General features: G+C 48.7%; 1 protein-coding gene across 3 annotated transcripts in view; it reads right to left on the bottom strand.

Annotated features, from left to right (window-relative positions):
* The window catches only part of FCHSD2 (FCH and double SH3 domains 2), a 184717-nt gene that overhangs the window by 146028 nt on the left and 11926 nt on the right, over positions 1 to 26763 (bottom strand). For all 3 annotated transcript variants that reach the window (XM_063951220.1, XM_063951222.1, XM_063951221.1), the window contains exon 2: positions 21534 to 21631. In XM_063951220.1, the coding sequence (XP_063807290.1) occupies positions 21534 to 21631 (98 nt within the window). The remainder of the gene's footprint in view (positions 1 to 21533; positions 21632 to 26763) is intronic.

The following is a 26763-nucleotide window of genomic DNA, read 5'->3' as shown; positions in this document are numbered from 1 at the left end:
CCCACCGTCCCCGAGTCCGCTTGAGAAGCCCCAGCGTCATGCTGAGGCTTTTGTAGAAGCCGGGGAGGGCTTCTGATCCTGGGAAGGAGCTGCGTGTTGCTGTCTCTTCCCTCGACCTTTGCCTCGTGGCAAATATGAATAGCCCTTTGCTCTCTTATTTTTAAAGGAACGAAAGGGCTGCGGTTGAAAAGTCGGTGCCTTTTTCTGTTGGGGAGTGACTTGAGGTAGAAAGGTGGATTTCCCGGCTGTAGCCGTGGCCACCAAATCTGATAGACCGACTCCAAATAACTCCTCCCCCTTATACGGCAAAACTTCCATATGCCGTTTTGAATCCGCATCGCCTGTCCACTGTCGCGTCCATAAAGCTCTTCTGGCCGAAATGGACATAGCACTTACCCGTGATGCCAGTGTGCATATATCCCTCTGTGCATCACGCATATAAAGAAATGCATCCTTTATTTGTTCTAACGACAGTAAAATATTGTCCCTGTCCAGGGTATCAATATTTTCAATCAGGGATTCTGACCAAACTACCCCCGCACTGCCCATCCAGGCAGTTGCTACAGCTGGTCGTAGTATAACACCTGCATGTGTGTATATACTTTTTTGGATATTTTCCATCCTCCTATCTGATGGATCTTTAAGTGCGGCCGTCTCAGGAGAGGGTAACGCCACTTGTTTAGATAAGCGTGTTAGCGCCTTGTCCACCCTAGGAGGTGTTTCCCAGCGCTCCCTAACCTCTGGCGGGAAAGGGTATAATGCCAATAATTTCTTTGAAATTATCAGCTTTTTATCAGGGGCAACCCACGCTTCATTACACACGTCATTTAGTTCTTCTGATTCAGGAAAAACTATAGGTAGTTTTTTCATACCCCACATAATACCCTGTTTAGTGGTACCTGTAGTATCAGCTAAATGTAACGCCTCCTTCATTGCCAAAATCATATAACGTGTGGCCCTACTGGAAAATACGGTTGATTCGTCACCGTCACCACTGGAGTCATCGCCTGTGTCTGGGTCTGTGTCGACCGACTGAGGCAAAGGGCGTTTCACAGCCCCTGACGGTGTTTGAGTCGCCTGGACAGGCACTAATTGATTGTCCGGCCGTCTCATGTCGTCAAACGACTGCTTTAGCGTGTTGACACTATCCCGTAGTTCCATAAATAAAGGCATCCATTCTGGTGTCGACCCCCTAGGAGGTGACATCCCCATATTTGGCAATTGCTCCGCCTCCACACCAATATCGTCCTCATACATGTCGACACACACGTACCGACACACAGCAGACACACAGGGAATGCTCCTAATGAAGACAGGACCCACTAGCCCTTTGGGGAGACAGAGGGAGAGTTTGCCAGCACACACCAAAAGCGCTATATATATATCAGGGATAGCCTTATAATAAGTGCTCCCCTATAGCTGCTTTGTTATATAAAAATATCGCCATAAATTTGCCCCCCCCTCTCTGTTTTACCCTGTTTCTGTAGTGCAGTGCAGGGGAGAGACCTGGGAGCCGTCCTGACCAGCGGAGCTGTGAGAGGAAATGGCGCCGTGTGCTGAGGAGATAGGCCCCGCCCCTTTTCCGGCGGGCTCGTCTCCCGCTATTTTGAGAAATCAGGCAGGGGTTAAATATCTCCATATAGCCTCTAGGGCTATATGTGAGGTATTTTTAGCCTTTATAGGTACTCATTTTGCCTCCCAGGGCGCCCCCCTCCCAGCGCCCTGCACCCTCAGTGACTGCCGTGTGAAGTGTGCTGAGAGGAAAATGGCGCACAGCTGCAGTGCTGTGCGCTACCTTTAGAAGACTGCAGGAGTCTTCAGCCGCCGATTCTGGACCTCTTCTGTCTTCAGCATCTGCAAGGGGGCCGGCGGCGCGGCTCCGGTGACCATCCAGGCTGTACCTGTGATCGTCCCTCTGGAGCTTGATGTCCAGTAGCCAAGAAGCCAATCCATCCTGCACGCAGGTGAGTTGACTCCTTCTCCCCTCAGTCCCTCGCTGCAGTGATCCTGTTGCCAGCAGGAATCACTGTAACATAAAAAACCTAGCTAAACTTTCTCTAAGCAGCTCTTTAGGAGAGCCACCTAGATTGCACCCTTCTCGGCCGGGCACAAAAATCTAACTGGAGTCTGGAGGAGGGTCATAGGGGGAGGAGCCAGTGCACACCACCTGATCGGAAAAGCTTTACTTTTTGTGCCCTGTCTCCTGCGGAGCCGCTATTCCCCATGGTCCTTTCAGGAACCCCAGCATCCACTAGGACGATAGAGAAACTACAGGTAGTTTTTCCTCACCGAACATAATACCCCTTTTTTTTGGTGGTACTCGTATTATCAGAAATGTGTAAAACATTTTTCATTGCCTCAATCATGTAATGTGTGGCCCTACTGGAAGTCACATTCGTCTCTTCACCGTCGACACTGGAGTCAGTATCCGTGTCGGCGTCTATATCTGCCATCTGAGGTAACGGGCGCTTTAGAGCCCCTGACGGCCTATGAGACGTCTGGACAGGCACAAGCTGAGTAGCCGGCTGTCTCATGTCAACCACTGTCTTTTATACAGAGCTGACACTGTCACGTAATTCCTTCCAACAGTTCATCCACTCAGGTGTCGACCCCCTAGGGGGTGACATCACTATTACAGGCAATCTGCTCCGTCTCCACATCATTTTTCTCCTCATACATGTCGACACAAAAGTACAGACATACAGCACACACACAGGGAATGCTCTGATAGAGGACAGGACCCCACTAGCCCTTTGGGGAGACAGAGGGAGAGTTTGCCAGCACACACCAGAGCGCTATATATATACAGGGATAACCTTATATAAGTGTTTTTCCCCTTATAGCTGCTGTATAGTTAATACTGCACCTAATTAGTGCCCCCCTCTCTTTTTTTAACCCTTTCTGTAGTGTAGTGACTGCAGGGGAGAGACAGGGAGCTTCCCTCCAACGGAGCTGTGAGGGAAAATAGCGCCAGTGTGCTGAGGAGATAGGCTCCGCCCCTTTTTCGCGGACTTTTCTCCTGCTTTTTTATGTATTCTGGCAGGGGTTAAATGCATCCATATAGCCCAGGAGCTATATGTGATGCATTTTTTTGCCATCCAAGGTGTTTTTATTGCGTCTCAGGGCGCCCCCCCCCCAACGCCCTGCACCCTCAGTGACCGAAGTGTGAAGTGTGCTGAGAGCAATGGCGCACAGCTGCAGTGCTGTGCGCTACCTTGTTGAAGACAGGACGTCTTCTGCCGCCGATTTTCCGGACCTCTTCTGCCTTCTGGCTCTGTAAGGGGGCCGGCGGCGCGGCTCTGGGACCCATCCAAGCTGGGCCTGTGATCGTCCCTCTGGAGCTAATGTCCAGTAGCCTAAGAAGCCCAATCCACTCTGCACGCAGGTGAGTTCGCTTCTTCTCCCCTTAGTCCCTCGATGCAGTGAGCCTGTTGCCAGCAGGTCTCACTGAAAATAAAAAACCTAATCTAAAACTTTCACTAAGAAGCTCAGGAGAGCCCCTAGTGTGCACCCTTCTCGTTCGGGCACAGAGATCTAACTGAGGCTTGGAGGAGGGTCATAGGGGGAGGAGCCAGTGCACACCAGATAGTCCTAAAGCTTTCTTTAGATGTGCCCAGTCTCCTGCGGAGCCGCTATTCCCCATGGTCCTTACGGAGTCCCCAGCATCCACTTAGGACGTTAGAGAAACATACATATACATACACACACACACACACACACACACACACACACACACACACACACACACAGATACATCTACACTTACACAAATATATACATACATCTACACTCAGATATATATGCACTCACAAAAACCACACACGCACATCTACACTTACACAAATATATACATATACACACACAGATACATATACACTCACAAAAACACACATACAAATACATACATACATATACACACACACAGAAATAATAAGAATTTACTTACCGATAATTCTATTTCTCGGAGTCCGTAGTGGATGCTGGGGTTCCTGAAAGGACCATGGGGAATAGCGGCTCCGCAGGAGACAGGACACAAAAAGTAAAGCTTTAGGATCAGGTGGTGTGCACTGGCTCCTCCCCCTATGACCCTCCTCCAAGCCTCAGTTAGGATACTGTGCCCGGACGAGCGTACACAATAAGGAAGGATTTTGAATTCCGGGTAAGACTCATACCAGCCACACCAATCACACTGTACAACCTGTGATCTGAACCCAGTTAACAGTATGATAACAGCGGAGCCTCTGAAAAGATGGCTCACAACAATAATAACCCGATTTTTGTAACTATGGGGGTAATTCCAAGTTGATCGCAGCAGGAAATTTTTTAGCAGTTGGGAAAAAACATGTGCACTGCAGGGGAGGCAGATATAACATGTGCAGAAAGAGTTAGATTTGGGTGTGGTGTGTTCAATCTGCAATCTAATTTGCAGTGTAAAAATAAAGCAGCCATTATTTACCCTGCACAGAAACAAAATAACCCACCCAAATCTAACTCTCTCTGCACATGTTATATCTGCCTCCCCTGCAGTGCACATGGTTTTGCCCAACTGCTAACAAAACTCCTGCTGCGATCAACTCAGAATTACCTCCTATGTACAAGTAATGCAGATAATCCGCACTTGGGATGGGCGCCCAGCATCCACTACGGACTCCGAGAAATAGAATTATCGGTAAGTAAATTCTTATTTTCTCTATCGTCCTAGTGGATGCTGGGGTTCCTGAAAGGACCATGGGGATTATACCAAAGCTCCCAAACGGGCGGGAGAGTGCGGATGACTCTGCAGCACCGAATGAGAGAACTCCAGGTCCTCCTTAGCCAGGGTATCAAATTTGTAGGATTTTACAAACGTGTTTGCCCCTGACTAAATAGCCGCTCGGCAAAGTTGTAAAGCCGAGACCCCTCGGGCAGCCGCCCAAGATGAGCCCACCTTCCTTGTGGAATGGGCATTTACATATTTTGGCTGTGGCAGGCCTGCCACAGAATGTGCAAGCTGAATTGTATTACACATCCAACTAGCAATAGTCTGCTTAGAAGCAAGAGCACCCACTTTGTTGGGTGCATACAGGATAACAGCAAGTCAGTTTTCCTGACTCCAGCCGTCCTGGAACCTATACTTTCAGGGCCCTGACAACATCCAGCAACTTGGAGTCCTCCAAGTCCCTAGTAGGCGCAAGGCACCACAATAAGCTGGTTCAGGTGAAACACTGACACCACCTTAGGGAGAGAACTGGGGACGAGTCCGCAGCTCTGCCCTGTCCGAATGGACAAACAGATATGGGCTTTTTTGAGAAAAAAAACCCCCACCAATTTGACACTCGCCTGGCCCAGGCCAGGGCCAAGAGCATGGTCACTTTTCATGTGAGATGCTTCAAATCCACAGATTTGACTGGTTTTAAACCAATGTGATTTGAGGAATCCCAGAACTACGTTGAGATCCCACAGTGCCACTGGAGGCACAAAAGGGGGTTGTATATGCAATACTCCCTTGACAAACTTCTGGACTTCAGGAACTGAAGCCAATTCTTTCTGGAAGAAAATCGACAGGGCCGAAATTTGAACCTTAATGGGCCCCAATTTGAGGCCCATAGACACTCCTGTTTGCAGGAAATGCAGGAATCGACCGAGTTGAAATTTCTTCGTGGGGCCTTCCTGGCCTCACACCACGCAACATATTTTCGCCACATGTGGTGATAATGTTGTGCGGTCACCTCCTTCCTGGCTTTGACCAGGGTAGGAATGACCTCTTCCGGAATGCCTTTTTCCCCTAGGATCCGGCGTTCCACCGCCATGCCGTCAAACGCAGCTGCGGTAAGTCTTGGAACAGACATGGTACTTGCTGAAGCAAGTCCCTTCTTAGCGGCAGAGGCCATAAGTCCTCTGTGAGCATCTCTTGAAGTTCCGGGTACCAAGTCCTTCTTGGCCAATCCGGAGCCATGAGTATAGTTCTTACTCCTCTACGTCTTATAATTCTCAGTACCTTAGGTATGAGAAGCAGAGGAGGGAACACATACACCGACTGGTACATCCACGGTGTTACCAGAACGTCCACAGCTATTGCCTGAGGGTCTCTTGACCTGGCGCAATACCTGTCCCGTTTTTTGTTCAGACGGGACGCCATCATGTCCACCTTTGGTATTTCCCAACGGTTCACAATCATGTGGAAAAACTTCCCGATGAAGTTTCCACTCTCCCGGGTGGAGGTCGTGCCTGCTGAGGAAGTCTGCTTCCCAGTTTCCACTCCCGGAATGAAACACTGCTGACAGTGCTATCACATGATTTTCCGCCCAGCGAAAAGTCCTTGCAGTTTTTGCCATTGCCCTCCTGCTTCTTGTGCCGCCCTGTCTGTTTACGTGGGCGACTGCCGTGATGTTTTTCCCACTGGATCAATACCGGCTGACCTTGAAGCAGAGGTCTTGCTAAGCTTAGAGCATTATAAATTTACCCTTAGCTCCAGTATATTTATGTGGAGAAAAGTCTCCAGACTTGATCACACTCCCTGGAAATTTTTTCCTTGTGTGACTGCTCCCCAGCCTCTCGGGCTGGCCTCCGTGGTCACCAGCATCCAATCCTGAATGCCGAATCTGCGGCCCTCTAGAAGATGAGCACTCTGTAACCACCACAGGAGAGACACCCTTGTCCTTGGATATAGGGTTATCCGCTGATGCATCTGAAGATGCGATCCGGACCATTTGTCCAGCAGATCCCACAGAAAAGTCCTTGCGTGAAATCTGCCGAATGGAATTGCTTCGTAGGAAGCCACCATTTTTACCAGGACCCTTGTGCAATGATGCACTGACACTTTTCCTGGTTTTAGGAGGTTCTTGACTAGCTCGGATAACTCCCTGGCTTTCTCTTCCGGGAGAAACACCTTTTTCTGGACTGTGTCCAGAATCATCCCTAGGCACAGCAGACGTGTCGTCAGGATCAGCTGCGATTTTGGAATATTTAGAATCCATCCGTGCTGTTGTAGTAGTATCCGAGATAGTGCTACTCCGACCTCCAACTGTTCCCTGGACTTTGCCCTTATCAGGAGATCGTCCAAGTAAGGGGTAATTAAGACGCCTTTTCTTCGAAGAAGAATCATCATTTCGGCCATTACCTTGGTAAAGACCCGGGGTGCCGTGGACAATCCAAACGGCAGCGTCTGAAACTGACAGTGACAGTTCTATACCACGAACCTGAGGTACCCTTAGTGAGAAGGGCAAATTTGGGACATGGAGGTAAGCATCCCTGATGTCCCGGGACACTATATAGTCCCCTTCTTCCTGGTTCGTTATCACTGCTCTGAGTGACTCCATCTTGATTTGAACCTTTGTAAGTGTTCAAATTTTTTTAGATTTAGAATAGGTCTCACCTAGCCTTCTGGCTTCAGTACCACAATATAGTGTGGAATAATACCCCTTTCCTTGTTGTAGGAGGGGTAATTTGATTATCACCTGCTGGGAATACAGCTTGTGAATTTTTTCCCATACTGCCTCCTTGTCGGAGGGATACCTTGGTAAAGCAGACTTCAGGAGCCTGCGAGGGGGAAACGTTTCGACATTCCAATCTGTACCCCTGGGATACTACTTGTAGGATCCAGGGGTCCTGTACGGTCCCAGCGTCATGCTGAGAGCTTGGCAGAAGCGGTGGAAGGCTTCTGTTCCTGGGAATGGGCTGCCTGCTGCAGTCTTCTTCCCTTTCCTCTATCCCTGGGCAAATATGACTCTTATAGGGACGAAAGGACTGAGGCTGAAAAGACGGTGTCTTTTTCTGCAGAGATGTGACTTAGGGTAAAAACGGTGGATTTTCCAGCAGTTGCCGTGGCCACCAGGTCCGATGGACCGACCCCAAATAACTCCTCTTCCTTTATACGGCAATACACCTTTGTGCCGTTTGGAATCTGCATCACCTGACCACTGTCGTGTCCATAAACATCTTCTGGCAGATATGGACATCGCACTTACTCTTGATGCCAGAGTGCAAATATCCCTCTGTGCATCTCGCATATATAGAAATGCATCCTTTAAATGCTCTATAGTCAATAAAATACTGTCCCTGTCAAGGTTATCAATATTTTTAGTCAGGGAATCCGACCAAGCCACCCCAGCTCTGCACATCCAGGCTGAGGCGATCGCTGGTCGCAGTATAACACCAGTATGTGTGTATATACTTTTATATGATATTTTCCAGCCTACTGTCAGCTGGCTCCTTGAGGACGGCCCTATCTATAGACGGTACCGCCACTTGTTTTGATAAGCGTGTGAGCGCCTTATCCACCCTAAGGGGTGTTTCCCAACGCGCCCTAACTTCTGGCGGGAAAGGGTATACCGCCAATAATTTTCTATCGGGGGGAACCCACGCATCATCACACACTTCATTTAATTTATCTGATTCAGGAAAAACTACAGGTAGTTTTTTCACATCCCACATAATACCCTTTTTTGTGGTACTTGTAGTATCAGAAATATGTAACACCTCCTTCATTGCCCTTAACGTGTGGCCCTAATAAGGAATACGTTTGTTTATTCACCGTCGACACTGGATTCAGTGTCCGTGTCTGTGTCTGTGACGACCGACTAAGGTAAACGGGCGTTTTAAAACCCCTGACGGTGTTTTTGAGACGTCTGGACCGGTACTAATTGTTTGTCGGCCGTCTCATGTCGTCAACCGACCTTGCAGCGTGTTGACATTATCACGTAATTCCCTAAATAAGCCATCCATTCCGGTGTCGACTCCCTAGAGAGTGACATCACCATTACAGGCAATTGCTCCGCCTCCTCACCAACATCGTCCTCATACATGTCGACACACACGTACCGACACACAGCACACACACAGGGAATGCTCTGATAGAGGACAGGACCCACTAGCCCTTTGGAGAGACAGAGGGAGAGTTTGCCAGCACACACCAAAAAACGCTATAATTATATAGGGACAACCTTATATAAGTGTTTTCCCTTATAGCATCTTTTTATATATTTCTAACGCCAAATTAGTGCCCCCCCTCTCTGTTTTAACCCTGTTTCTGTAGTGCAGTGCAGGGGAGAGCCTGGGAGCCTTCCCTCCAGCCTTTCTGTGAGGGAAAATGGCGCTGTGTGCTGAGGAGATAGGCCCCGCCCCTTTTTCGGCGGGCTCGTCTCCCGCTCTTCAACGGATTCTGGCAGGGGTTAAATATCTCCATATAGCCCCCGGAGGCTATATGTGAGGTATTTTTTGCCAAAAAATAGGTTTACATTGCCTCCCAGGGCGCCCCCCTCCCAGCGCCCTGCACCCTCAGTGACTGCCGTGTGAAGTGTGCTGAGAGCAATGGCGCACAGCTGCAGTGCTGTGCGCTACCTTAAGAAGACTGAGGAGTCTTCTGCCGCCGATTCTGGACCTTCTTCTCTTTTCAGCATCTGCAAGGGGGCCGGCGGCGAGGCTCCGGTGACCATCCAGGCTGTACCTGTGATCGTCCCTCTGGAGCTAATGTCCAGTAGCCAAAGAAGCCAATCCATCCTGCACGCAGGTGAGTTCACTTCTTCTCCCCTAAGTCCCTCGTTGCAGTGATCCTGTTGTCAGCAGGACTCACTGTAAAATAAAAAACCTAAGCTAAACTTTTCTAAGCAGCTCTTTAGGAGAGCCACCTAGATTGCACCCTTCTCGGCCGGGCACAAAAATCTAACTGAGGCTTGGAGGAGGGTCATAGGGGGAGGAGCCAGTGCACACCACCTGATCCTAAAGCTTTACTTTTTGTGCCCTGTCTCCTGCGGAGCCGCTATTCCCCGTGGTCCTTTCAGGAACCCCAGCATCCACTAGGACGATAGAGAAAAATACATACACACACAGATACATATACACTCACACACAAATACATACATATACACTCACAGATTTATATGCACTCACAAAAACCACACACACACACACACACACACATCTACACTTACACAAATATATACATATACACACACAGATACATATACACTCACAAAAACACACATACAAATACATACATATACACACACACACACACACACACACACACACACACACAGACACAAATAAATACATACACACACACACACACACACACACACACACACACACACACACACACACACACAGATACATATACACAAATACATACATATACACTCACAGACAAATACATATACACACACATATACTGTAGATACATATACATTCACACACACACACACACACACACACACACACAAATAGATACACACACTCACACAAACACATACAGTACGAGTCAAAAATTTGGACACACTTTCTCATTCAAATGAATGAGAAAGTGTGTCCAAACTTTTGAGTGTACATATACACACAAAAATATACACACTATATTACAACCAAGAACAAGTGAGATTGGGAAGTACAGGCCTACTATAAATGATATGTGTACATGCAATATAGAGAGGTGTACACCGTACAGTTATTGCGCCTCATTCCTATGCTATAACTGCTCAGCTCCACACTTAGTGATGAATAAACTAAATAAAGGCACACGGTTTATGACCGGCACTAAATGCTATATTACTTCTGTTCTAACCCCTGAGTTACACCAATCGGCAACCCATGGGCAATTAACCTGCCATACGCCTCCACCGGCAGAGCGGGAAAGCATCATTACCGAGCTTCAACTAAAGATAATAAGAGCTGCTGAAGGCTGTTTTCGTTTCCTTCAAATAAAAAGGTCACTTTCTGTGCAGCTCGTGAGGACTGAGGCGGGAATACCACCCACAATCCACATAGGCACCTGCGCTAAGTGAAAATAACATACATTGGCAGCCATTTTGTAGCCTGAATACAGGTATGCTAACAGTCACTGTTCTAACCAACGACAACACGAGTGGAGATGGTGTCCAACAGGGATCGACGTTACTCCAAGAAAGTGCATCTATTTTTGCTACAAGATTTATAGTGAAGGGCCAAAGGCTGGGCACCAAATACATTTAGGGCAGGGATTATGAAAGCAGTCTCAGGAGGTAGCCCTTGATTAACACAGAAACTAAATCGCACAGATGTTAGACTGCCGACACAGTTGGTATGACTGCTGCCTTGTAACGTGGGGTTTCGGGTTCCAATCTAACCACTGTGCCATCTGCGTGAAGTTAGCATGTTCCCATGTTTTTTCCCTGGGTGGCCTGGTTTCCTCCCACAGGCCAGACGCACAGTGATAGGCTGACTGGATTCTGATTACATAAGATGGGGTACGTGTTCCCTAGGAGGTACTGAGGTTACACTGGGTTTGAAAAAGGACATATGGAAGTAAGACGGCAGCAGTGGATCATGGGAATCGAGGTAAGTTCCACGAGTGGGGGCACTTTGGTGGCACAGGAGGCTATAGAGAGGACACATGATCCCATAAGACTAAATACCATGTGACCTAATTACTTACAGAAATCCCAATGGAGGCTACGTGATACACTAAGAGCCTCAGTTAAAATGATTGGCTTCTGCATGAAGCATAGGCTCCCAGAACAAGATGGCGGCATTTGTGGAGGTACTGGGCGGAGTGAAGGCATTCCTAGCACAGAGCAGGCGACCTGATGGTAAAAGTGCATATTCCGGGGTGTTCCTCGTAACCTATGATATCCTAAACCTAGAACCAGCCGCATTTCAGTCTGTGCAGAACCAGTAGATGATAGCGGAAGGGGGCTCACCAGTTCATTCCACAGATGCTCACGCGTCAGCGGACAAGATGCGTGGTCACAGGTGACAGGACGTCTGCACGATGACCGCAGCGATCAGACTGTGGCAGCGCATGAGGACTAAACAAGAGGCTTCACAGACGATTCAGCACAAGCAAATGTTTTATAAGGCTGCACCAATGGAACAAATACTACCGCCACGTCGGAACGAGAAACCTCCTCCACTTTCTCTCTCTCCAAGGCTTGATACATCTCTCCCTTAACCTGAATTATTCCTGCGCTCCCCCCTCCAGCTGTAGGCCCTGGGCGGCGGCCCCTGTCACACAACCCTAGTGTACCTGCCCCCTCATAGTAGGGTGGGACTCTATACATGGAAATGCCGCTGACAATGAGTCAGACACAAGTGACACAGGCATCACAGTCATACAAGTACAAATTCCTCCATTTCTGAGAAACGCTGACAGGGGGGGTTCTGAACAGACGTCTTAACATTGGGAATCCAAAATAAACATCGGCTGTTTTCACAGATGTTCCAAATACATAAAAAGTCCTCGCTTTAAACGTTCTTTGGAACGCAATTACTCAGAATTCTGACATTAGACAAGTGCTCCACCGTCGCTTTATAGCATCCCTGGGAGCGCCCGGAAAGGGTTGTTTTAGGACTCTGTGTACCCGTCACCTACGCACCCCAGAGGCAGCCATTTTGTACGCCTAAGCAACATTCAAGGGTATTCTGCCAACCAACGCACGAGGCACCGAATGCCTCAGCGATGCCTCTAGCCGCTGTTAAATTGCAGCTGGACGTTTGCTGAGCCCAGAGAAATTCAGAACAATATGAAGACCCTCACTCACTTAATAATTCATACACTCAAGTCTTGCTATATAGACACAGAAAAGCACTATTCCAGGGTCTTGCTGGGACTTGTAGTTCGACGGCAGCTGGAGAACAACATGTTCCCACCTGACACTTCATGGTTCCGTTGCATCCACGCCTCATTTAGAAGTAACAGCAAGGAACGCCGTTTCAATGGTTTATCAAGATGAAACACGCATCCTAGCTTCCGCTCGTGTTGTTGACATACACGCAGCCGCCTGTGGCACACGGAACACTGCCCGCACTTCCTGGACATTCCGTTCATTTCACACATGTTTAATAAACAGCGAGGTCTCGGGTGTGTGGAAAATAAAGCTCTGTGAAGAAGGTAAACAAGAGTAGCGAAGCGGCAATGTCAGCACTCCGTCGCTAGCGGCTGGGGACCCTTTATGGCCATAGCTTGGAGCGGAACTGTGGGCTGAGAGAAAAACATTATGTCATGTATACTTTGGATAGACATGCCAGGTTTTACAGCTTGGAATGTGGAGACCCATGGCTGATTTACTGTGCAGCTACACGCACTTCTGACTGCGCAGTTTCCCAGAATCCTTTGCCTGTTTCTGATTCTGGGGGCATTGACGGGGCCACAACCAAAGTCTCCTTATTCGTATTTGGAACGGGTTATGGTACAAGCGCTTCCTCTGTAACCTCCTGTGGTTCCCAACGGTGGTCCTCAAGGCACTGGTCTAGACAGACAGTCAATAGGTCAACATGGATTTAGGTCGACGGGGTCAAAAGGTTGACATAAAAAGGACAACATGTTTTTTTCCTGTTATTTTAACCCTAACCCTGCCCCTAGTGCCTGTCACTTTCCGCAGCCTAACCCTAACCTTCCCCGTAGTGCTTAACCTCCGGCAGCCTACCCTCCTCCCAGTGCCTAACACTAACCGTACCCTCCAGCAGCCTAACCCTAACCTTCCCCGTAGTGCTTAACCTCCGGCAGCCTACCCTCCTCCTAGTGCCTAACACTAACCGTACCCTCCAGCAGCCTAACCCTAACCTTCCCCGTAGTGCTTAACCTCCGGCAGCCTACCCTCCTCCCAGTGCCTAACACTAACCGTACCCTCCAGCAGCCTAACCCTAACCTTCCCCGTAGTGCTTAACCTCCGGCAGCCTACCCTCCTCCCAGTGCCTAACACTAACCGTACCCTCCAGCAGCCTAACCCTAACCTCTAACCCATGTCAATCTTCTGACTCTGTCAACCATCTGGTGTTGACCTGTTGACTATCTTCCAGCCGGATACCAGCAGCAGGAGAGGAGGAAGATAACATGAACCCCAGTTGCTTTTGGAATGTGTTTGGCTGTGGAGATGACATTCTACCGATGAATAAGAAGGATCTGTGTGCTTCAATCACTATCTATATAGCATTCTATTGTATGGGGGTCACTGTCAGTGCTACGCCTGAGGAACTCAAACTCTACAAGGGTCAAACCATCCATAGACGGGGAAAGCAAAATGGATTTAATGATAATACGGAGTCGGAAAGAAACCTCCCACAGATACACATGACTGACCCCACTGCCCTCAGCATAAACACATCACAGGTAATCCGGAAACACTGAGGGGAGTAACGGATTCTGCGTACGCAGATTCCACTTCTGCCCGGAGACATTAAATTCAGACTTATTCAAACACACACCAGAAACTTTCCGTCTATGTAGTACTGATCTTAGAAACTGAGGGGGGAGATTTATCAAACCTTCCTGAGAGATCAAGTGGAGGTGTTGCCAATAACAACGAATCAACTGTTAGCGATCATTTATCTTGTACAGTCTATAAAATGACAGCTAGAAGCTGATTGGATGCAATGGGCCACACCTCCACCTGTCCCGGTAAGAAGGTTCGATACACCTCCCCCCCCACCCGCGTACATGCAGGACTCTATCATGCGCAGTCAATAAACATTACAAATGTACGCAGACCATCAGGGTTTCCGTACATCCCTGAATCAGACCCTAAATGACGAACAGTGCACTAAGCCTTAGTAATTGTTTTTGTTGCAAAGGAATTGGTATAATTTAGCTGATTAAGCATAATGATCCGTGGTGCTGTGTGATGCAATAAGGATGGCTGTATGAGGACACATCTGTATATCAGTAATACATGCCGTTACAGCCAATATCTCCCTCTCTGGAGAAGAAATGTTTTCCCCTATATGATCTTCAGGGGACCAGTAAAAGTTGGCCTAAGATACAGTAAATGTTTAAAAACAATCCAAACATTAACTAAAAATAAGATTTTACTTACCGATAAATCTATTTCTCGGAGTCCGTAGTGGATGCTGGGGTTCCTGAAAGGACCATGGGGAATAGCGGCTCCGCAGGAGACAGGGCACAAAAAGTAAAGCTTTCCGATCAGGTGGTGTGCACTGGCTCCTCCCCCTATGACCCTCCTCCAGACTCCAGTTAGGTACTGTGCCCGGACGAGCGTACACAATAAGGGAGGATTTTGAATCCCGGGTAAGACTCATACCAGCCACACCAATCACACCGTACAACTTGTGATCTAAACCCAGTTAACAGTATGATAACAGCGGAGCCTCTGAAAGATGGCTTCCTTTAACAATAACCCGAATTAGTTAACAATAACTATGTACAACTTATGCAGATAATCCGCACTTGGGATGGGCGCCCAGCATCCACTACGGACTCCGAGAAATAGATTTATCGGTAAGTAAAATCTTATTTTCTCTATCGTCCTAGTGGATGCTGGGGTTCCTGAAAGGACCATGGGGATTATACCAAAGCTCCCAAACGGGCGGGAGAGTGCGGATGACTCTGCAGCACCGAATGAGAGAACTCCAGGTCCTCCTTAGCCAGAGTATCAAATTTGTAAAATTTTACAAACGTGTTCTCCCCTGACCACGTAGCTGCTCGGCAAAGTTGTAATGCCGAGACCCCTCGGGCAGCCGCCCAAGATGAGCCCACCTTCCTTGTGGAGTGGGCCTTTACAGATTTAGGCTGTGGCAAGCCTGCCACAGAATGTGCAAGTTGGATTGTGCTACAGATCCAACGAGCAATCGTCTGCTTAGACGCAGGAGCACCCATCTTGTTGGGTGCATACAATATAAACAACGAGTCAGATTTTCTGACTCCAGCTGTCCTTGCAATATATATTTTTAATGCTCTGACAACGTCCAGTAACTTGGAGTCCTCCAAGTCACTTGTAGCCGCAGGCACTACAATAGGCTGGTTCAGATGAAATGCTGACACCACCTTAGGGAGAAAATGCGGACGAGTTCGCAGTTCTGCCCTGTCCGAATGGAAAATCAGATATGGGCTTTTGTAAGATAAAGCTGCCAATTCTGACACTCTCCTGGCAGAAGCCAGGGCTAGAAGCATGGTCACTTTCCATGTGAGATATTTCAAATCCACCTTTTTTAGTGGTTCAAACCAATGAGATTTTAGGAAGTCCAAAACCACATTTAGATCCCACGGTGCCACTGGAGGCACCACAGGAGGCTGTATATGCAGCACTCCCTTAACAAAGGTCTGGACTTCAGGGACTGAAGCCAATTCTTTTTGAAAGAAAATCGACAGGGCCGAAATTTGAACCTTAATAGATCCCAATTTGAGACCCATTGACAATCCTGATTGCAGGAAATGTAGGAATCGACCCAGTTGAAATTCCTCCGTCGGAGCACTCCGATCTTCGCACCACGCAACATATTTTCGCCAAATTCGGTGATAATGTTGCACGGTTACTTCCTTCCTTGCTTTAATCAAAGTAGGAATGACTTCTTCCGGCATGCCTCTTTCCTTTAGGATCCGGCGTTCAACCGCCATGCCGTCAAACGCAGCCGCGGTAAGTCTTGAAACAGACAGGGACCCTGCTGAAGCAAGTCCCTCCTTAGAGGTAGAGGCCACGGATCTTCCGTGATCATCTCTTGAAGTTCCGGGTACCAAGTCCTCCTTGGCCAATCCGGAACCACTAGTATCGTTCTTACGCCTCTTTGCCGTATAATTCTCAATACTTTTGGTATGAGAGGCAGAGGAGGAAACACATACACCGACCGGTACACCCAAGGCGTTACCAGCGCGTCCACAGCTATTGCCTGCGGATCTCTTGACCTGGCGCAATACCTGTCCAGTTTTTTGTTGAGGCGAGACGCCATCATGTCCACCATTGGTCTTTCCCAACGGGTTACCAGCATGTGGAAGACTTCTGGATGAAGTCCCCACTCTCCCGGGTGAAGATCGTGTCTGCTGAGGAAGTCTGCTTCCCAGTTGTCCACTCCCGGGATGAACACTGCTGACAGTGCTATCACATGATTCTCTGCCCAGCGAAGAATCCTTGCAGCTTCTGCCATTGCCCTCCTGCTTCTTGTGCCGCCCTGTCTGTTCACATGGGCGACTGCCGTGATGTTGTCCGACTGGATCAATACCGGTTTTCCCTGAAGCAGAGGTTCTGCCTGGTTTAGAGCATTGTATATTGCTCTTAGTTCCAGAATGTTTATGTGAAGAGACGTTTCCAGGCTCGTCCATACTCCCTGGAAGTTTCTTCCTTGTGTGACTGCTCCCCAGCCTCTCAGGCTGGCGTCCGTGGTCACCAGGATCCAATCCTGTATGCCGAATCTGCGGCCCTCCAATAGATGAGCACTCTGCAACCACCACAGAAGAGACACCCTTGTCCTTGGAGACAGGGTTATCCGTAGGTGCATCTGAAGATGCGACCCTGACCATTTGTCCAACAGATCCCTTTGGAAAATTCTTGCGTGGAATCTGCCGAATGGAATCGCTTCGTAAGAAGCCACCATTTTTCCCAGGACTCTTGTGCATTGATGTACAGACACCTTTCCTGGTTTTAGGAGGTTCCTGACAAGCTCGGATAACTCCTTGGCTTTTTCCTCCGGGAGAAAAACCTTTTTCTGAACCGTGTCCAGAATCATCCCTAGGAACAGCAGACGAGTTGTCGGCATTAACTGGGATTTTGGAATATTCAGAATCCACCCGTGCTGTTTTAGCACTTCTTGAGACAGTGCTAATCCCATCTCTAGCTGTTCTCTGGACCTCGCCCTTATTAGGAGATCGTCCAAGTATGGGATAATTAATACGCCTTTTCTTCGAAGAAGAATCATCATCTCGGCCATTACCTTTGTAAAGATCCGAGGTGCCGTGGACAATCCGAACGGCAGCGTCTGAAACTGATAGTGACAGTTTTGTACAACGAACCTGAGGTACCCCTGGTGTGAGGGGTAAATTGGAACGTGGAGATACGCATCCTTGATGTCCAAGGATACCATAAAGTTCCCCTCTTCCAGGTTCGCTATCACTGCTCTGAGTGACTCCATTTTGAACTTGAACTTCTTTATGTACAGGTTCAAGGACTTCAGATTTAGAATAGGCCTTACCGAGCCATCCGGCTTCGGTACCACAAAAAGAGTGGAATAATACCCCTTCCCTTGTTGCAGAAGAGGTACCTTGACTATCACCTGCTGAGAGTACAGCTTGTGAATGGCTTCCAACACCGTCTCCCTTTCGGAGGGGGACGTTGGTAAAGCAGACCTCAGGAAACGGCGAGGTGGATCTGTCTCTAATTCCAACCTGTATCCCTGAGATATTATCTGCAGGATCCAGGGATCTACTTGCGAGTGAGCCCACTGCGCGCTGTAATTTTTGAGACGACCGCCCACCGTCCCCGAGTCCGCTTGAGAAGCCCCAGCGTCATGCTGAGGCTTTTGTAGAAGCCGGGGAGGGCTTCTGATCCTGGGAAGGAGCTGCGTGTTGCTGTCTCTTCCCTCGACCTTTGCCTCGTGGCAAATATGAATAGCCCTTTGCTCTCTTATTTTTAAAGGAACGAAAGGGCTGCGGTTGAAAAGTCGGTGCCTTTTTCTGTTGGGGAGTGACTTGAGGTAGAAAGGTGGATTTCCCGGCTGTAGCCGTGGCCACCAAATCTGATAGACCGACTCCAAATAACTCCTCCCCCTTATACGGCAAAACTTCCATATGCCGTTTTGAATCCGCATCGCCTGTCCACTGTCGCGTCCATAAAGCTCTTCTGGCCGAAATGGACATAGCACTTACCCGTGATGCCAGTGTGCATATATCCCTCTGTGCATCACGCATATAAAGAAATGCATCCTTTATTTGTTCTAACGACAGTAGAATATTGTCCCTGTCCAGGGTATCAATATTTTCAATCAGGGATTCTGACCAAACTACCCCCGCACTGCCCATCCAGGCAGTTGCTACAGCTGGTCGTAGTATAACACCTGCATGTGTGTATATACTTTTTTGGATATTTTCCATCCTCCTATCTGATGGATCTTTAAGTGCGGCCGTCTCAGGAGAGGGTAACGCCACTTGTTTAGATAAGCGTGTTAGCGCCTTGTCCACCCTAGGAGGTGTTTCCCAGCGCTCCCTAACCTCTGGCGGGAAAGGGTATAATGCCAATAATTTCTTTGAAATTATCAGCTTTTTATCAGGGGCAACCCACGCTTCATTACACACGTCATTTAGTTCTTCTGATTCAGGAAAAACTATAGGTAGTTTTTTCATACCCCACATAATACCCTGTTTAGTGGTACCTGTAGTATCAGCTAAATGTAACGCCTCCTTCATTGCCAAAATCATATAACGTGTGGCCCTACTGGAAAATACGGTTGATTCGTCACCGTCACCACTGGAGTCATCGCCTGTGTCTGGGTCTGTGTCGACCGACTGAGGCAAAGGGCGTTTCACAGCCCCTGACGGTGTTTGAGTCGCCTGGACAGGCACAAATTGATTGTCCGGCCGTCTCATGTCGTCAAACGACTGCTTTAGCGTGTTGACACTATCCCGTAGTTCCATAAATAAAGGCATCCATTCTGGTGTCGACCCCCTAGGAGGTGACATCCCCATATTTGGCAATTGCTCCGCCTCCACACCAATATCGTCCTCATACATGTCGACACACACGTACCGACACACAGCAGACACACAGGGAATGCTCCTAATGAAGACAGGACCCACTAGCCCTTTGGGGAGACAGAGGGAGAGTTTGCCAGCACACACCAAAAGCGCTATATATATATCAGGGATAGCCTTATAATAAGTGCTCCCCTATAGCTGCTTTGTTATATAAAAATATCGCCATAAATTTGCCCCCCCTCTCTGTTTTACCCTGTTTCTGTAGTGCAGTGCAGGGGAGAGACCTGGGAGCCGTCCTGACCAGCGGAGCTGTGAGAGGAAATGGCGCCGTGTGCTGAGGAGATAGGCCCCGCCCCTTTTCCGGCGGGCTCGTCTCCCGCTATTTTGAGAAATCAGGCAGGGGTTAAATATCTCCATATAGCCTCTAGGGCTATATGTGAGGTATTTTTAGCCTTTATAGGTACTCATTTTGCCTCCCAGGGCGCCCCCCTCCCAGCGCCCTGCACCCTCAGTGACTGCCGTGTGAAGTGTGCTGAGAGGAAAATGGCGCACAGCTGCAGTGCTGTGCGCTACCTTTAGAAGACTGCAGGAGTCTTCAGCCGCCGATTCTGGACCTCTTCTGTCTTCAGCATCTGCAAGGGGGCCGGCGGCGCGGCTCCGGTGACCATCCAGGCTGTACCTGTGATCGTCCCTCTGGAGCTTGATGTCCAGTAGCCAAGAAGCCAATCCATCCTGCACGCAGGTGAGTTGACTCCTTCTCCCCTCAGTCCCTCGCTGCAGTGATCCTGTTGCCAGCAGGAATCACTGTAACATAAAAAACCTAGCTAAACTTTCTCTAAGCAGCTCTTTAGGAGAGCCACCTAGATTGCACCCTTCTCGGCCGGGCACAAAAATCTAACTGGAGTCTGGAGGAGGGTCATAGGGGGAGGAGCCAGTGCACACCACCTGATCGGAAAGCTTTACTTTTTGTGCCCTGTCTCCTGCGGAGCCGCTATTCCCCATGGTCCTTTCAGGAACCCCAGCATCCACTAGGACGATAGAGAAATAAAGGGTGGGGGGGATTGAAATTACCACACTGGTTAGGCCGTGGCGCAGGCTGCTAAGAGAGCGCAGCTATTCCTGGAAGTAATCATGGCTAATGCTGATATGACACCGCAGAATGCGGCTGTGTAAAACACGAGCTCTCGTTGTAGGAGCCTGGCCCGCGCGCTGGCTGCAGTACATACTTCGCATTCCTGCACTAACTGTTTGCATAGAGACCCGTGTTGGCTTTCCGTGCGCTTCCAGTGTCAAAGTCCCAACCGAGGATCCAGCTTCCAGCAGCGAGCCCTAATTGTATCAAGCAGCTGCAGTTTCTCAGCCCCATACCCAGAAAACCCCCCCGCCCTGGTAAAGTATATACGATTAGGTTTATCAACCTTCTAAAGAGGACAGGCGGAGGTGTTGCCCGTAGCAACGAATCAGATTCATGCAAGCATTTACCTAGTACATTCTATAAAATCATAACTTGCGTCCGATGGGTTGCTAGGAGCAAAACCTCCACTTGCCCTCTTTTGAAGGCTTGAGAATCCCCCCCCCCCACCCCAGATACTGGTTTAGGTCCCCTTCCCCCACTCTGGTGGTCTACGGGTTACCCGGATCAGCTGCCAGGCCCCTCAGGTAGAATACCTCTGTGGCAATTATTAAGCACAGGTGAGGCCGCAGTCACTCAGTGCGGTGTCTAGCAGCCAGGTCGCACGGTCTGTGGGCAGCTTAGGGCTCGTCTCCCCCCCCCCCCCCCCCCGAGGCCGATGTCCCACGTCACTTTCATTACCTAGGGAACGGCACAGACATGTTCCAGGACCTGTCTCAGCGTCACTTCCCAGTAATTGTGTTTATATACGAGGAAACCCAACCGGGAGCCATCACCAGGGCTGCAGAAGACGCTGTCTGCCGCCTCGCTGCATTTGGGGAGAATAAGAGGAGATACTGCTGTAACGCCAGCGCTGGATGTGTGCGCACTACGTCTCCAGACTCCAGCTGGGTGACAGCTCCGCAGGCAGGAAGGAGGAAATTCCACTGACAGTTCCTGGACTCTGCTTAAAACCAACTGTTCTTCCAAAATAAAGAGGGGGCGGTGGCGGGAAGAGGGGAGGAATGCGGGCGGTATGTGCTGGACAAGCTCTCTTACCTCATATCTTCTAGTAGATCACATTCTGCCTGGTGCTTGGCTTGCAGTTTTGTCATCTGCTCAGCTTGAATGTTTTTCAGCTCTTGTGTAACTTTCACCTGAAATTACAGAGAAGAGGCTGAAATACAACCGAATGACATCCACGCATGTTTCCAGCATGTTCTGGAAGGTGGAAACAACCTCTCCCCCCCCCCCCCCCCCCACCAGCTTCCCTCCTCCAGTCCCCTCGCTGCAGCAATCACGGGGTTCCATACTGCAGCAAGAGCTGTGACTTGTAGTTCACCAACAGAGAACAAGTAAATACTCAGCGGGTCGTTACTTCAGCCCTGAATGGAATACCGGCTGCGTCTACACAAACAGACCATCTGCGTGTACACGGAAAACATTAAACAATGGCTGACCTATTCACTTCTTGGATGACACACACACACACATATATTTTATTACTGCTACTATTAATATACACAAATATTACTACCACCAGTTATTTATATAGCACACACATATTCCGCATCGCTTTATGGTGAATATTTGGCCATTCACATCCCTCCCTGCCCCAGAGGAGTCTACAATCTAGTCTTGGATTGTAGGAGGAAACCAGAGTACCTAGAGGATACCCACGCAAGTACCGGGGAGAAAATCCAAACTCCACACAGTTAGGGCAATGGTGGGAATTGAACCAATGACCTCGGTGCTGTGGAGGAAGAAATGATATATATATATATATATTTTCATCCTGACAAAGGGGCGCCACTGCCCGTAAAGTTGGCATTTGTGATGAATTAAATATGCTTGTTTGCACTTGTTGATATCGTCTCCGAGTGCCACTGGTTGTTGGATTTCTCTACTGCGCTCACGCGAAATGCTGGTAAAATGGCCGCTGCACAATTTTCACGTGTATTTGTGATCTGCTGCTGCTGCTGACAGGGACTCCGGAGAGGGGAGCATTAAAAAAAATGGTTGCAGTGTGTGCGGTGTGGGCCCCCGAGTCCAGTCCCGTTATAGGGTATGCGGTTAGAATACAGACAGTCGGGAACCCGGCGGTCACAATACAGATGCCGGGATCCCGACGGGGGCACCAAACCGCCACCGGTATACTGGCAAGGCAGGTGATTCCCCCTCTGTGGGTGTCCACGACACCCATAGAGGGAGAATAGAACATCGCCACCGAGCCCTCGCCACCCTGCTGGCATCCAAACGCTCGGGATGCAGATGACAGGATAGTGACATTCGGCCACCCGGGCGGCGGTACTACACACCGAAACCCCATTATAGACATCAGTGAGGGGGAGGTATATCTGGAAACAGATAAAGCAGAGAAATTGCCCATAGCAACCCATCAGCTGTCATTTTAAGAACTGTGCTAGATAAATGGCAGCTAGAAATGGAATGGGGAAAAGCTCCACTTTCACTGTCTCCAAGGCTTGGTACATTGACCCCTTTAATCCCTATGGGGGTAATAGGAGACCCTTCCATACATAAAAATGGGTAAAACATGCACATTTACTATGAATGGGACATCAGCAATTCCACCGGTAACAGAATCACCTCTATCCCTCATACAACAGCCACCACTAATGGGATCAGATCATCTTAACCCAACAGCCCACAATAAACCCCATTTCCATCAGTGAACACAGTGAAAGTGCCCTAACATGAAGTACTAGATCTTAAATTTGAATGGCGCCCCCCTGTGGAGTGCATGGGCCCTGCAATTATTATTTTTTCAAGAGGATGTGGACACGCCCCCTAGTTAGGCCACACCTCCATGCAGTACTGGGGCCCAGATCTGCTCTCTACGGCCCTGACCATTCAGGATGTATAATTTGTGTATAATGCACAGACCAATCAACACGTATTTGTTACACACAAAATGCACCTATGCGCGCAAGGGCGGTAACTCAGCGGAAAGGAACGGTGCAGCGATCGCTTATATACAAATGCTACACACCAGTGTAAGAATATGTTATCAGGCCCAATCCCTGCACTGGTGGAGCAGCCGGAGCGCTACACACCTCTCCCCTCTCACACTTTCCTCAGGCCAAAGGTTTCTTTTTTTTCACCTGGGAAATGTCAATTCTGAGCGAGAGCTGAAACGCTTCCTAATCCCCATTATCAGCAGGATCAAGCACGCGGCCGGGGGAACACGGAACGTCACCGGTGTACCTCACCCTGCCTGATGTCAGGCGCCACAGGTGGATCAAAGTACAGCGATTACTTAAGGAATGACAACATGTACGGGGCTGCTTGCCCTCAGAAGTGTTAGGCTTATCCAGAAATCTGCTGCATTGTAGCGGAGGCTGGTTTTCAGGAAGCGCTTTGTGCACTAAATACGTGTAAAAACAAATAATGATAATCCCCACAAAATTGTGCACTATATACTAAGGACTGTAGATTACCTACAATGAGACCGTACCTGACCCCAAGGGTACGTCACAGAGATACACGACAGACATGAGCTTAAGGTGGGTACACACTAGGCAATGTGCTCTATGAGTGACGTCACCTAGTGTGTTCCCTCCCTGCCGGGGCGGTCGGTGGCAGTGCCTACATACTGAGCGATACGACGACCATATCGCTCAGTGACGTCATGCCGCGGCTGGGCCTTGTATGCAGTTTTTGGACGACAGTCCAAATTGAGCTGCATGCACGGCCGTCAGAGAGGGTCGTTAACGACCCAGGGGGCCGCGTATCGCTCGTCGGTGGCGGTATACACACTGGCCAAAATAGTAAACGACATTGCTCAGGAAGAGCAAAATTAGCAACGTTGTTTACTAATATCGCCTAGTGTGTATGCACCTTTAGACTTAAAAGATGAAATTATCCAAAGTAACTATTTTAAATTGTTCTGCACCCAGCTAGCACAACAGCCAAGGTCCCCGAGTACAGGATCCCTCTTGGGAGATTATAACATATATCCTACTGTGACGGACAGGAAAATTACACATCCGCGATTATCATCTGTTCTGAGCATTGAACGCATGTCTGTGACTACTGGCCAATCAGAGCTCTCGGCTCATAATACTGGACGTGTGGGATGACTCCCGGAGAGGCTCTGAGGGAAGGAATGTCCCCCAATAACACGACCCTAGTGGACGGATCCAATCAGTTACAAGGTACCGTGAGGCACAGCATACAACTGCGCACATTCATGCTTACTATGGCAGAGACACTTTGCTTGTTTTATGCTCACAGTGGGACAGGAGCAAAAGCCAGCAAGATTCTTCTGCCAGGGTAACCCGCCATATATTAGTGCCTGAGGTTCCCACAGAACATCGCTATATAATCTACTAAATGACAATAGTGGCCAGCAACAATCCAGTGCCCACGCCAGCCACCAATCCACTGCCCACGTCAGCAACAAACACCTGCCCACGCTAGCAGTCAGCGCACGTATGAGCATTTATTAGGCTTCGTATAAACAAACACAGCCGAGTTTTTTTTTTATGACAAAATGGTCCATAAATCAATCTGACGGAGGTGAAATATTCTGCAGCTGAGAAACAGACCATTCGGTAAAGCCGGACATCACCTAACGTCATATAGATAGTGCAGATTCCCAGACCTGTTATCATGCCAGTCTTCAGTAACATTTGCTATGGCCTCCTCTCATCCGTGTTACAGGACAGAAGCACAGATCAGACCCACCACAATCCCTCTAACAAACCACAGTGACGGGAGTTAGGCCCGAGTCACTGTCCCATCATCACTGACTAACACGCACACAGGTGGTGACCTGAGAACAACACTACATCCGGGTCCAGGGACCAGAATGCCGCACGAAGACAGCAACAGATGGCATTTAAAGGGCAACTAACCCTCAGAATGGGAATGTGCAGATATAAAGTATGAGGTAAGACTTATACGGTAGTGGAGTGTTAATCTGCACACTATACTGGAGCTACGACATTGGATAAGGAGGTCATAGACACTGGGGCACATTAAGTGCTGCATCCCCACCTCCTGTGTCATTGTGGGTCCACTGAAAGCTTCTGACAACCCTTTTAGCTATACCCATTCTCCTCTTGCAGAATAAACTGGGTAACCCACTAGGAATCAGTGGATGCAGGGGGAGCAGTCAATGCACCAAAATTCCCCCCCCCAAATTCTGACGGTCAGTGACTGAGTAGTAAAGTCTCCTGTTGCACCAGATGGCATAGGCCGCATTCTGGAACAGCATTTGGCCAGCCTTCAAAATGGCCGCCCCAGCTGTAAGCAACACCACAGGGCAGCCTGTGTGATGTGACACACTTATGTACTTCAGACGTGACAGAAGTCATTCAGGATGACTGAATCATTAGTGACAGATTATTGCAGTATTATGGCCTCTTGGAAGATTCTCGGAGACTACGCGGAAAGAGAATATATTTTAAGCCTGTCAATGAAGTCCTAAGCATGTGGTACTTTGTTTTATTTGTAATGTAATTAATGTACCTGAACTAGCCTGCTGGGTATCTGGTGCACAGATGTAGAAGCCTAGGCTGGAAGTAATGCTAGACCACCGAACTCCATCTCCCAGAATCCCTAGCGTTATGGCTTATTTTATACGCAGGCTCAAAATGCACAAATATTTGGATAGTAGTGAAAGGCATTGCATTAGTAATAAGCAGTATTTTAGGTACGGCGTCACTCGGAAATAGTAGCGACTTCTGTCCATTCCAAAGACCGGTCCCTATAGCACAAGCCCCCACACCTACCTCCGTGCTTTGCGTCCAGGACACGAAGAAAGCCATATTGTACAGATCTAGTAGGAGCACGGACCAGAAGGTGCAGAACACTTGGAGACCGTTCAAAAGTAACAGACTATAACTTATTAGTCAACTTTTATAAAACAGGCCGGGAAGAAACCCACGCGCTCATACTGCTTGGAAATATAGAAGTTTCTTCCAAGTCTCTAAACAGACACAATTCATGCTATTGTAAGAGGCCACAAGCACATAAGGCAAAAAAATACCCTAAATTTACTAAAATAAACGATTGCAACACGTTACGGCTGCTTGTAAGAGGTTCCCTATATCGCAGAAAGTTTCACATCTCATAATACAAAAGAAATTTCCAGCTCCTCATCCGGGCACAGACAGTACCACAGGAAAGGATGGTGCTAGCTGATGGACAGGGTCATTCTCCCGGCAGGGAATACGCACATAAAGAACATTTAGGGGGCAAATTCAATTATTTCTGCAGCGGGGTACACTGTGTTCCACAGGGGATGTAGAGTGGTTCTTGATCC

This window comes from Pseudophryne corroboree, chromosome 2 (genome assembly GCF_028390025.1).
Source record: "Pseudophryne corroboree isolate aPseCor3 chromosome 2, aPseCor3.hap2, whole genome shotgun sequence".
NCBI classification, from domain to species: domain Eukaryota; kingdom Metazoa; phylum Chordata; class Amphibia; order Anura; family Myobatrachidae; genus Pseudophryne; species Pseudophryne corroboree.
The sequence above is the reverse complement of the archived record's forward strand: the minus strand, read 5'-3'. Positions and strand labels throughout refer to the sequence as shown.